Raw genomic sequence first — 14,006 nt, forward strand, 5'->3', positions numbered from 1 at the left:
GTTGACTCACTGTAACCTTTATTTAAATCTTGCAAATTCATCCTTCTGGAGAACACTCATTTACGGAACTCTCCAATATCTACCTCTATCATCTAAACATAAAGAAGATCAACAGGTCATTGTTAAGGGACATTAATATTAATGCTTTAAGATAGTAGCCAAACATTTCTAGTAGATTTAAAGCAAAATCAGTTGTTTTACAATCTGCCCCTTTTTTACATTTTGTGAATCATGGGGATCAGTATTTCAATCCGTCTTTCTTAAGGCTGAATGATTCACTTCATTTAGCAAATATTGATTGTAGTAAGTAGTATTCTATGGAATGAGTATGTACATGGTAATAGAAGACACAAAAGTGCTTATGAATCTCATATTTCGTACTGCCCTTGCTGTCATAATTTTTCATCACTACATGTAAAAAAATCAAGGTTTTTCTACAGTATTGTAAGAACAGGTAAATTTTCTTCCATCACACTATAAACAAAAGTAACCTATTTAACTTTCTTGCACTTCTCTCAAGTTCTAGTGAAGAACTGAAATAATTAGTGTTTCTACACCTCATAGGATTGGCAACAACATTAAACGAACTAACTTCAAGGAAGCACTTAATGTAGTACTTGGCACTGTGTTATTGTTTATTATACTAATTCCTCTGCAGCTACAAAGGAGAGTGGGCCTGAAGGCATTTAAATAATTGATAGAATTGTTAAGCTTAGTAAAATACACACACACACACACACAAATGAGTTAGGTGAAAAAAGGTAGTCAAAAATATTTTTTTACAAATTTATTTAGATTCCAGTTAGTTAATATAATGTATAATATTAGTCTGGTGTACCTCACAGTAATTGAAATATGTTTGATAAGTAGATGTCCGTAGTGGACATATGTCTAGTTAAGGCTTGTTTAAATGTATTAACTTTCATTAATTTGGAGGATTTAGCAACACAATGTAGCAATATAAAAGGTGAAAGTACCAGTTACCAAAAGCCATTCACAGATGTGCAAGGGGGAATGGAATAACTCAGAATATGAGCTAAGCCTTACAGCAAAATAGAATTAAGAAGAGAAATTCATTTTCATCTATGCATCTACACCAAAATTAATAATGTTCACTTTATGCATTCTACATAGAGGTTAATTTAAAGAAAAGTACCAGGACTTACAGCATAAAAAAAAAAAAAAAAAAAAAAACACACACACACAGACACACACACAAAACAACAACAAAAAAACTAATCAGAAAAAAATAATTCCTTCCGTAAGAACTTTATAGCTTTAATAAAGCTGGTTAATGGTTATTTTTCCCTACATCGTCATTGACAGCTTCTGACAGCTTTTATACATTGCTTTAAAGGCCGTGGATGGAACGGCTTGACGACTTGGCCTCCCAAGGAAAGGATATACAAGATTGATACATTTATGCTCCACATTCAGATTATTTAAATAACGGCATACATTTGAGGGCTAAGCGATCTACCGCAATCTCCTAAAAAAAAAAATGTTTTTTTCCACGCAGTGTTAATTGATCTTGTATTTCTCTACAATATCTTTCTCCGGACATGGCTCTAGCTCCTTTTCTCTTTTGCCTGGCAGCGCAGAGGGTAGTTGTGCTATGCAAGCGAACGTCATAATCAGAATTTTGGACTCCGTCATTTCCGGTGGAGACATCTTGAGGTGTCGCATCGCGAGACGGCGAGGCTGTGGGTGACGTCAACCGTCGTTTCTGAGTACTTTCTCCGGTTTCAGAGAGGCAAGTACTTTGCACCAAACAACCAGAAAATGTGTAAATTATTACTGGTTTCTTATGCCTTGATCGTAAGGGTGCCGTGTTGCTGTTTTAGTTCTAGCAGTCAGGAGGCTTGTAGCGTCGACTTTGTAACCGGAATTATGTGTGAATATATGTTGCCTATTTCTACCGTTGCGTCTCTCTCTCTCTCTCTCTCTCTCTCTCTCTCTCTCTCTCTCTCTCTCTCTCTCTCTCTCTCTCTCTCTCTCTCTGTCTCTCTCTCTCTCCGCCCCCCTCTCTCCCTAAACTTCTCTCATGTTTTTCCGTGATTTCGGAGGGATATCCAAAATATCCATGATTTTTTAAAATCCCTGTTTATTTGTGCCTAATTCATTATGTAGCTAATTTGCCTTGCTTTTTATTTTCTTTTACAGGCTTTCCCCTTCATTTTCTTACATACCTCTTTTTGACTTTCTTCTTACCTTTAATCCTTCATTAAACTTAACTCTTTCCACCCATGTGTGTGTTTTTATTTATTTTATCATTTAGCACCTTGGGTATCATACTTGCTAGATTTTCTGGACCTTTATAGTGAATGTTCCATGAGAGTGCAGAGCTTTGTCTCTTATTTGCTGTATATTACAAACGTCTGTATCGCTAACCGTGATGTAAAGTGGTACAGAGTAAACAAATGTATTATATTCTGGCTTTTCTGACTTTCTGTACTTCACTTCTTGTCTCATTGATTTCTCTCTTAGCTGTTTCTGTGGTTTGTGTTTGTGTTTGTGTTTCTTTTCCCCCCCTCGGGTAAGCTCTGTGTTGCAGGAGGTTGTGAAATATTCTGATACAGGTGCCTTGTACGTTTTTTTTTTTTTTCTTTTGCAGTTTGTATTTACATTGTGTTCTCTTTCTGTCTCTCTCGTTTTCATTTTTTCCCCTCTGTTTCCCAGTTTCCTCTTGTTTTCTAATCTCTTGTGTTTCCTTCCCATGTTTGCCCTTGCATATTCCAAAACACTTTTACAACCATTTTGTCATTTGCCACTATGCTGTACTGAAACTCACTTCTTATTTCAGCAGTTGTGCTTGGTTATTTTCCTCTTTTTCTTTTGACGATTATTCATTTTTTCATTCTCTTCATTTTCACAATATTTCATCTCCTCATCTGGTCATTAGTGTTTTGACTATTTCTCAAGAGGTTGTGACTACCTGCTGATGGTCTCCCTGCATCTGCCTCCATGTAGTGTTAAGAAAAACAATGAGTAAAATATAGGAACAAGGGTCAGGAATATTACTAAATGCTCTTCGTGTTTATCTCCTTTTGCTTCTTTTTCCTGTCACCAAAACTTCTTAAGTCTTCTACTAGATAAAATTATAAACTTGAATTTTCTTGGATTTCATAGGACTTAATGTGAAAATGCCTCAGGAAGACTCATCATCATCTGCAGCTGCTGCTGCCTCTCAGAAACAAGAACAACTTAAAAACGGAAAGTTGCTGGTTTTCTCTGTGGCTGCAGACCATCACAACAATGACTTGACTAAAGCCCCAACAACTCTGTCTAGTTTTGCCAGTAACATGCTTGGCACTGGCTCTGTCAAGAAGTTGGCAATCAAAAACTTTAAAGGTAACTTAATGATAATTTTTTTAAGATTTCAGTTTTAGCTTTTCATACCCTGTTGCTGCTTTCTTACTTTAAATTCAGAGAGATACAGTTAATATTTTTCGAGGTAGTTAATTTTTAGAAGATTAGGAACATTGATTTTACACTCTGAAGACCTGAATCCTGGCCCCAGTTTAACCATGGAGTAACTCGAGACCTTGGGAAAATTACTCCACTCTTCAGTACTTTGTTTCTCTCTAAAATACATTTATGCCCTCCCTTACTGTTTGAAATACTCTAGGTTGCCACACCGTTGTAGAATACATTCTCTTCCATCTTTTTAGTGAGTGGATCTATAATATTACTGAGAAAAGCTCTTACATGGGGAGTCCAAAGGCAACAATTTAAATTTTTAATAAGTTACAGAACAGGTGGTAAAAAATTGTGCATTTGGACATAAACAGTGAAACCATAGTAAGATCCTTTATTAGGAGTAGATTTTACATTTTGAAGAAATATTAATATAAAAATTAAAAACTCATGATAATCATTGGTTTTTCATACAATTTTTATAGAGTTAGCGTAATTTTTCATATAATATTTTCATATAGAATTCATAAAACAGAATCCTCACATGGTATTTTGGCATTTTATAAACCAATGTTTTTGATATCCTGTCAAGATTCTCATTTTTTAGGGGCCGCCTGGGTGGCGCAGTCGGTTAAGCGTCCGACTTCAGCCAGGTCACGATCTCGCGGTCCGTGGGTTCGAGCCCCGCGTCAGGCTCTGGGCTGATGGCTCGGAGCCTGGAGCCTGTTTCCGATTCTGTGTCTCCCTCTCTCTCTGCCCCTCCCCCGTTCATGCTCTGTCTCTCTCTGTCCCAAAAATAAATTAAAAACGTTGAAAAAAAAATTTAAAAAAAGATTCTCATTTTTTAGGTTACAGGTTTTAAAGGGCATATTCCAACCCTGTTGCCATCTTTAGTTGTCAAGAAAAAAGTTAACTTTTTAAAATTTTAATTAATATTATTTAAAAACTTTTGAATTCAGTTATTTTCTGGTCAAAAAACTAGTTTTGTAAGTAAATATCAAACAATCCAAAATTTATGAATAAGACCTCAAATTTTCTAGAACTTTTCAAAAGTAAATGTTTGTAACATTTTGCCCCTTGGTGGTTTGCTTTTTACCTTTTCGCCTTATCCAGAACCTAGTGCATGCTAGATTTATTATGCAGAAGTTTGACTTTAGATTGTTGAAGTTTCAAAAAGCAATCTTATTTTAGTGGCCAAGTAAGATTTCAAATAGCATGAATTATTTGAATTCATGTTATACTCATGCATTGTTGCATAGATTGAAAAATTTACTTTTTCCAATCTTTTTTGGTATATTTCAGCATTAGGGTGAATTTAAGGAACTGAAATGCTTTGGTCTGTGCATATGTTTTTCATTGTTTTAGTCAATATTACTAATTTGATCTGGGTTCTCATACTCAGGGCAGAGCTATATCAAGTATCTCTTAAAGTTATTTAAATAATTTTGACTGTTTTTTAAGTTTATTTATTTTAAGACAGAGAGCACAAGCAGGGAAAAGGGGCAGAAAGAGAGGGAGAGGGAGAATCCCAAGCAGACTTCCCACTCTCAGCACAGAACCTGACACAGGACTCGAATTCATGAACCATGAAATCCTGACCTGGGCCAAAATCAAGAGTTGGAAGCGTAACCAAGTGGCCCACCCAGGTGCCTCTACAAATTTAATACTCCTACATAAAGGATATCCAACATTTGCTGTTCTGTCTCATGTATTAAAATACTACAAATAAACTTAGAAAATATTCTGTTTTAGTGGGATGGAATATTGAAATAGTTCTGTAGATCATCATCATCCGATATCTGACTTTCAGGTGTTCTTGCTAACTTTTTTATATAAACTGGATTTGAAGCAACACTCATATTCCTTTTTCCGTGACATAATTAATAATGCTTTTCAGATTTTTAAAATAACTCATTTATTTCAGGGTAAAGTTTGTATTAAATTCTGCGTAGAAGAAGGAATGGTTACCATTCTTGGATAATAGTAAATTTTTTTGAGAGTGAGAGAGTGAATGTGGTACAAAGAAAAATAAACTTAATTATATATATATATATATATATATGTAATTATAATTATGTAATATATATTATATATAACATAACTTTGTGTATTTTATATATAAACCCTAATATATATGTTAATATATATTATATATAATGATTAATATAATCGTATTAATGATGTTAATTATATTATATTAAATATAGTGTAAATTTAGTTATATATAATTATTAACGGATATTAATAACTAATATATAATATATATTATATATAATGTAATTTTATATATACTATATATTAGCTTATATAGTTTCCCTTCCGAAGGCCCCACATCTTGGGTTTGATTGTTTTCTACCTCAGCTAATTTGTGCTTAATTTTGTATTATTTTTCTTCTTATTTTAGATTCACTTTATCTTTGCCAGCTTCTTAAGTATAACCTTATCATTTATTTGCAAGATTAGTTTTGTTTAGTAATTTAAACATAAAAGTTTCTTGTTTTTTGTTGAGACTTTCTTTTACAAATTTTGTGCTGATATTTTTACTGAGGAGAAATTCACAAAGAATAAATTGGACGTTAACTTTTAAAGTATACAGTTGTATGGGGCGCCTGGGTGGCTCAGTCGGTTAAGCGTCCGACTTCAGCCAGGTCACGATCTCGCGGTCCGTGAGTTCGAGCCCCGCGTCAGGCTCTGGGCTGATGGCTCAGAGACTGGAGCCTGTCTCGGATTCTGTGTCTCCCTCTCTCTCTGCCCCTCCCCCGTTCGTGCTCTGTCTCTCTCTGTCTCAAAAATAAATAAACGTTAAAAAAAAAAAAAAATTTAAAAAAAAAAAAATAAAGTATACAGTTGTACACTTAGCACTTGACGGTATTATGTAACTACCGCCTCAGTTTAATTGTGAAATATTTTAATAGGTAGAAAATGAAAACCTATGTTCACAAGCATTATGATTTCTCTGCCCCATTCCTTTTCCTGTCATTTCTGTCCTCTCTCTACAAGGCAGTCAGCTCTCCGATTTCTGTCTTTATAGATTTGCCTCTTCTGGATGTTTCATTGTATAATCTTTTTTGTGCCTGGCTGAGTTCAGTTAGCATAGTGTTTTTGAAGTTCATTCAGGTTGTGGTATGTGTGAATGCTTCATTTTTATGGCTTAAATAAAATCCTATCATATGGATGTACATAGTGCCATGAACATTTATATACACTATTTTGTATGAATACCTGTTTTTAATTCTTTTGGATATACACTAGGAAGGGAATTGTGGGGTCATATGGTAATTTTATGGTTAATGGAAGAACTGCTAAATTTTCCACATTCTCCGTACAATTTTATGTTCCTACCAGAGAAGTATAAGGGTTCTAGTTTTTCCACATCCTCTAAAAAACTTGTTACATCCTTCCTATTAAGCATAAAGTCGTATGTCATGATTTTGACTTGTATAAATCTATTACTATGTTGGGCAGCCTTTCATGGGTTACTTGGCCGTTTGTATATGTTCTTGAAAGTATCTATTCAAATCCGCTGCCTAGTTATTAATTGGTTGATATTCTTTTTTGTGGATGAATTGCAACAGTTTTTTTATTCTGGATGCGTCATGGTTACCAGTTATTAGAAAATATTTTATTGTATCCTGATGGTTGTGTTTTGCTTTCTTTATTCCTTACCTTTGATCCACAAAAATTTTACATTTTAACTTAATGAACCCCAATACATTATCTTCTGTCACTTATGTTTTGGTGTCATGTGTGAATTTAGTGCAAGGTCCAAGGTCACGAAGATTTATCCCTTTGTTTCCTACTAAAAGTTTTATAGATTTTGCTTTCATATTTAGATTTATGGCTTTGATCCATTTTGAATTATGTTTTGATTATGACACTGACTTCATTCTTTCATATGTGGGTATCTTGTCGTAGTACCATTTGCTGAAGTGACTATTCTTAACCCACTGAATGGCCTCAACAAGCTTTGTTTAAAGTAAATTCATTATATTGTAAGTGTGTGAGGATATGTTACATATTCTAGTATTTTGACATTGTCTCCCAAACAGTTATTCTCTAAACTTTCATTTATTTATTAGATAAACCCCTGCCACTGGAAAACTACACTGAAGAAACATGGAAAAAGTTAAAAGAAGCTGTACAGGCTATCCAGAATAGTATCTCTGTTAAATACAGCTTGGAAGAACTCTATCAGGTGTGTGTCACTTTTGGATACAGGTATTCACTAATCATAATGGAATCAGGGTTTATAGTAATAATTGAATTATAATTCCTTGGATAATTTTTATCATCATGCATCGTAATCATGGGATCCACCAAGATTACAATCATGCAGTACACTTTCTGTATTTATGTTTGATTGATTTACTTAGTTACAATTATGGTGTGTATAATTATGTACTTTTATGTATATATTCTTATTGTTCAGGGTATTTTATTTTATTTTATTAATTTTTAAATTTTAAATATAATTTATGATTAAGTTGGCTAACCCACAGTGGATGCAGTGTGCTCTTGGTTTTGGGGGTAGGTTCCTGTGATTCATTGCTTACGTACAGCACCCAGTGCTCATCCCAAAAAGTGCCCTCCTCAGTGCCCAATAACCCATTTCCCCCTCTCCCCTAGTGCCCCAATAAACCCTAGGTTTGCTCTCTGTATTTAAGAGAGTGTGTAACTATTTTTTCCCCTACCCTTACCCCATGGTCTTCTGTTTACTTTCTCAAGATCCACACATGAGTGAAAACATATATGTCTCTTTCTCTTACTGACTTGCTTCACTTGGCATAATACCCTCCAGTTTGACTTGCTGCACTTTGCATAGTACCCTCCAGCCCCATCCACATTGCTGCAAATGGAAGGATTTCATTCTTTCTCATTGCCAACAAATATATGTGTGTGTGTGTGTGTGTGTGTGTGTGCGTGTGTGCGCGCGCATGCGTGTGTTGTGCATATTATATATGTTATTAATATATTAATAATACTAATTGTATTATTATATTGTATATTATTATATTATTATATTACTATATAATATAATCTTTTATATACAATTTGTATTATATTATATTATCCATTTATCAGTTGATGGACGTTTAGGCCCTTTCCATAGTTTGGCTATTGTTGAAAGTGGTGCTACAAACATTGGGGTACATGGGCCCCTGTGAATCAGCACTCCTGTATCCTTTGAATAAACTCCTAATCATGCTATTGGTGGGTCATAGTGTAGTTGTATTTTTAATTCTTTGAGAAACCACCACATTGTTTTCCAGAGCAGCTGCACCGGTTTGCATTCCCACCAACAGTGCAAGAGGGTTCTTGTTTCTCCACATCCTCGCCAGCATCTGTAGTTTCCTGAGTTGCTGATTTTAGCCTCTGTGACTCGTATGAGGTGGTATCTCACTGTGGTTTTGATTTGTATCTAGCTGATGATGAGTGATGTTGAGCATCTCTTCATGTGTCTGTTGGCCATCTGGATGTCTTCTTTGGAAAAGTGTCTATTCATTCATTCTACTCAATTCTCCAGATTACTTATTTTTCACATGTTGAGTTTGCTAAGTTCTTTATAGGTTTTGGTTACTAACCCTTTATCCAGTATGTCGTTTGCAAATATCTTTTCCCTTTCTGTTGGTTGCCTTTTAGTTTTGTTGTTTCCTTTGCAGTGCAGAAACTTTTTATCTTGATGAGGTCTCGATAGTTCAATTTTGCTTTTAATTCCCTTGCCAAGAGATACAGGAGTCCTGAGACATAGGGGCACTTGTACCCCAATGTTTATAGCAGCACTTTCAACAATAGCCAAATTATGGAAAGAGCCTAAATGTCCATCAATTGATGACCGGATAAAGAAATTGTGGTTTATATACACAATGCAATACTACGTGGCAATGAGAAAGAATGAAATATGGCCTTTTGTAGCAACGTGGATGCAACTGGAGAGTGTTGCTCCTCTTGGCTTGTTGTTCCTCCCTTGGCTTTGGAGACCTGTGGAGCATCTGAGGTCAACGAGGTTGTTGCCTGTTTTCTCCTCTAGGATTTTGATGGTTTCCTGTCTCACAGTTAGGTTTTTCATCCATTCTGAGTAGTTGTTGTTGTTGTTGTTGTTGTTTTTAATGTATGGTGTAAGAAAGTGGTCCAGTTTCATTCTTCTGCATGTTGCTGGCCAGTTCTTCCACCACCATTTGCTAAAGAGACTGTCTTTTTTCCAATGGATACCCTTTCGTGTTTTGTCATAAGTTAGTTGGCTATACATCTGGGTCCAATTCTGGGTTCTCTGTTCTATTCCAGTGGTCTGTGTGTGTGTGTTTTTGTGCCAGTACCATACTGTCTTGATGTAGTAAATGCTGAAGTCTAGGATTGTGATGCCTCCTGCTTTGGTTTTCTTTTTCAACATTACTCTGGCTGTTTGGGGTCTTTTGTGGTTCCATACACATGTTGGGATTGGCTGTCCTAGCTTTGAGAAGAATGCCAGTGCGATTTTGGATGAGATTACATTAAACGTGTAGATTGATTAGGGTAGTGTTGACATTTTGACAGTATTTATTCTTCCAGTCCATAAGCGTGAAATGTTTTTCCACTTCTTTGTGTCTTCTTCGCTTTCCTTCACAAGTCTTCTGTAGTTTTCAGCATACACATCTTTTACATCTTTGGTTAGGTTTATTCCTGGGTATTTTATGATTCTTGGTGCAATTGTACATGGGATTGATTTCTTGATTTCTCTTTCTTTTGCTTCACGATTGGTGTATAGAAATGCAACTGATTTCTGTACATTGATTTTGTGTCCTGCGACTTTGCTGGATTAATGTATCAGTTCAAGCAACTTTTTGGTGGAGACTTCCAGGTTTTCCCTGTTAGAGTATTATGCCATCTGTGAAAAGTGAGTTTGACTTCCTCTTTGACAATTTTTATGCCTTTCGTTTCATTTTGTTGTCTGATTGCTGATGCTAGCACTTTCAGCACAATGTTAAACAACAGTGGTGAGAGTGGACATCCCTGTCATGTTCCTGATCTCAGGGGGAAAGCTATGTTTTTCCCCACTGAGGATGGTACTGGCTGTGAGGTTTTCTTATATGGCTTTTATGATGTTCCATTGTCCAAGTTGTTTTAGTTAAATGTAATTTAGCCTGCTCCTGTACGTGTTTTTTCTTAGTTTAAAAAGAACCGAGGCATACTTATGTAGCTCTGACAATTAAGCCTCCGAAAGGCTCTATTACTGAGATGTAGCATACTTTTTCTTTATTAAATGTGCCTTTGGTCATAAAGTTTCGGTTAGACTCTAGAACTCTTATAATGTTGATTCCGAACATTCTTGCCAGATGAATTCTTTGTTTAATGAGGAGTGAGAGCTTTGCACTATTTTTGGTGACTTCACTGCAGTGCTCAGTAGGGTGTATTTTAATATAAACAAATGGTTTGTTTTATTGTTTGTTATAGGAATTGTAAGTCACACTTAATAAAATTGTGTTTCATTGTATTGTACACATTTTTAAAATGTATTTTCTAATTTTAAAATTTTAAAGAAAGATTGTAATCTTTTAAAAATTCTGAAAATTAAGACGTGGTTTAACGTATGGTTTGAACAGCTAATTTCAGAGAATTATTTTTAAATTAAAGAAAGCTGATTACTATGAATGTCTTGGTGCTTAGAATTACTCATAAAGAATGGGTTTGTACGTACTGATTGAGATGGAAGACTTTAAATTCATTTTCTTAGGGTTCAGATACTGCAAATTTTGAAATAGCTTTTCATCATTTAATAGTCATGAATATATTCATGACATTCCTATTCACTTATTAATTCATATAAAATAAGTTCACAATCAGTGGTCCGTATATAATCAACAGTTGTAGACAAAGTAACTTTGTTTTGCATTTTTTCAACTTAAGCACAAAAATTTCATTTTTTCAGAGTGTTGAAAACCTTTGCTCCTACAATTTATCTGCAAACTTGTATAAACAGTTGAAGCAGCTTTGTGAACAGCACCTCAAAGCACAAATTCATCAATTCAGAGAGTATCCTTTTTTTTCCTCTTTGAGTTGTTTCCTGTCTTTTGTCAAATTTTCCATGTCAGTATCTATCGAGTGGAATAATTGACTTGGTATATGGGATTAATGTTATTTTTGTTCTCTTTGTGTTCTGTTTAAGACAGACATCCTTGGACCTAAGGTTATCATTAAGCAGTTTTAAATACTGTCTTTTAGAAGTCATATCTTCCGTTTGCAGAATGTGTGTTAATGTTAGAATATAAAGTTTTTCTTAACATTACCTCATGGATTCTGTGGATAATGGCCCTTTTCTAAAGAAAATGGATATATGCTGGCAAAATCATAGCAGACAAATGGTAGAGTATAGAAATTATATTTTTAGTTCAGAGAATTATCATGGAATATGTTAAATGGTTCTGTAAATGAAAAACTTCAAACTGTAGTTAGCCCATACTTTATTTAAAAGCTTCTGGAAGTACTTTTATGGTAGACCAAAATTTTCAGTTCTTTAACGTTTTAATTTTAATTTATTTATTCGCTGACAATTAGGTGTTTTTTTCCAAACAGATAATTATACTTTAGATGTAATTGAGTTTAACGTTAATAGGAGCTTGAACAAGAGGCACGAAATATATGTCAGATTTAGTCTTACTAAATAGTGTGTGAAATTAGTAATTTATCATCTGAGTTTTGAATATACGGAGGAATGTATAGTAGAGCTATAACAAAGCTATACTAAATAAGATAGATAAACTTGTAAATACTTCAACACAAAATATGTCTATATTTTTTATTTATTTATTTATTTTATTTTTGGGACAGAGAGAGACAGAGCATGAACGGGGGAGGGGCAGAGAGAGAGGGAGACACAGAATCGGAAACAGGCTCCAGGCTCCGAGCCATCAGCCCAGAGCCTGACGCGGGGCTCGAACTCACCGACCGTGAGATCGTGACCTGGCTGAAGTCGGACGCTTAACCGACTGCGCCACCCAGGCGCCCCAAAATATGTCTATATTTTGAAAATGAAAATATGTAAATTGTGTTTGCTTTTCTATTTGGCAGAATAAAGCATAAGGTAATATGATATGTTGATACTATTATTAGATTTAAAAGTTTATTTACGGTATAAAAAGAAAACTGCTGTGAGTTTAAATCTTCACTAATGGAAAACATTTCTCTCAGTTTCATATGTAAAGAATAAAAACTAGAATAGACTAAACAGTTCAATAAAATAGTGACACTGAAGAGTTTATATTTTTAAAATATAAAAGGAGGTCCCCACATGAATTATGACATGAAAGTATTTATCTAATTGGTTTTAATGAATTGCCAAGCATATTGGCCGATCTAGTTCTTTGTATTTGGAGTTGTTATTCTCACTCATTAGGACAATAAGATGTGTCCTAAGTCATTGATGGCTCCCACATCCCATCTTTCTAGTTTTCTTTGTTTAAAAAAGTAATTGTGGGTCTTGGTTAAAAATGAGGGCTGTAATCCATACAAATACCCATTTCTTTTAACCTCCCCAAAAGTGTTAACATGGCAAAATTCTCTCAGCAGCATAATAACCCCTTCCCACAACATTTCCAGATGTCCTCTGTAGTGTTAAAAGAGGAACCAGCAAAAGAGGTGCCATAAATGTTTTAAGTTAGAAGCAAAAAAAGTAGACATTTTCTAAAAACAGTGTATTTATGGCTACAGTTGTTGCTGATGTTAAATTGTACAAGCATATTTTAAATCCTACACAGTTGATTACATCATTTATAATGATGGTGAACTTGCCACAAAATTAAGTGTGTGTGAAATAATATGCCATGCATGTTGATTATTCCATGCAATATGTAAAAATCATTCTGAAAAATATTTCCTGGAAAATTCTTATTCTTTTAAGATGTAGTTCAAAGGTTATCATTTCTTTCATGCTTTCTAGGCTATTCCACTCTGGTTTTTATTCCACCCTAGTTTTCTTTTGCTTCTCATTTGCTTTCTCCCATCTCTTTGTATTATAGCACTTAAAAGCATGTTTGTAATATAGCACTTAAAAGGTGTGTTTAAAGCATTAATGCTCTATTTCCTTTTGTAGATTATGAATTCTTTACCAAGTTTTTTGCTTTAATAGGGTCATCACATTGTGCAAGTTTAAGATGGACAATGTGATGATTTGGTAACGTTTGTATACTGCAAAATGATTACTATGGTAGGATTAGCTAATACCTCAATTACCACTTTTCATCATTACCATTAACTTTTTGTGGTGATAACAGTTAAGTATCTTTGCTATTAGCAACTGCCAAGTATCTTCCCAGCACATATGGTGATTAACTTCATCACCATGCTTTACATTAGCTCTCCAAAATTTATTCATATTACAAGTGAAAGTTCATGCCCTTTGGTAATTTATTTTAAAATTTAAATGATTAAAACCTTATTTCTTTACAGATTAATTACATTTTCATTACTATATTAGTATAACTTGAATTTAATACCTAAAGTTTTGTCAGTTTAATTTTTTAGTACGGTAAGTATTAGCAGATACTTACACTGGTGATAATTCTTTGGTTTCATCAGTACTTTTTAAAAATATGAAGGGGACTTGAGACAATAATGTG

The 14,006-nt window shown here is 34.4% G+C and overlaps 1 protein-coding gene across 1 annotated transcript; it reads left to right on the forward strand.

Annotated features, from left to right (window-relative positions):
* Positions 1-1,551: 1,551 nt before the first annotated feature.
* LOC131503567 (cullin-4B-like) lies at positions 1,552-12,001 on the forward strand. Its single transcript, XM_058715019.1, has 4 exons — positions 1,552-1,753; positions 3,130-3,351; positions 7,497-7,612; positions 11,321-12,001. Exons 2-4 carry the CDS (start codon positions 3,144-3,146, stop codon positions 11,504-11,506), a joined length of 510 nt encoding a protein of 169 aa, XP_058571002.1. The 5' UTR covers positions 1,552-1,753; positions 3,130-3,143; the 3' UTR covers positions 11,507-12,001.
* Positions 12,002-14,006: the final 2,005 nt, after the last annotated feature.

The sequence above is a fragment of the Neofelis nebulosa genome (genome assembly GCF_028018385.1).
Source record: "Neofelis nebulosa isolate mNeoNeb1 chromosome Y unlocalized genomic scaffold, mNeoNeb1.pri SUPER_Y_unloc_1, whole genome shotgun sequence".
Lineage (NCBI taxonomy): Eukaryota > Metazoa > Chordata > Mammalia > Carnivora > Felidae > Neofelis > Neofelis nebulosa.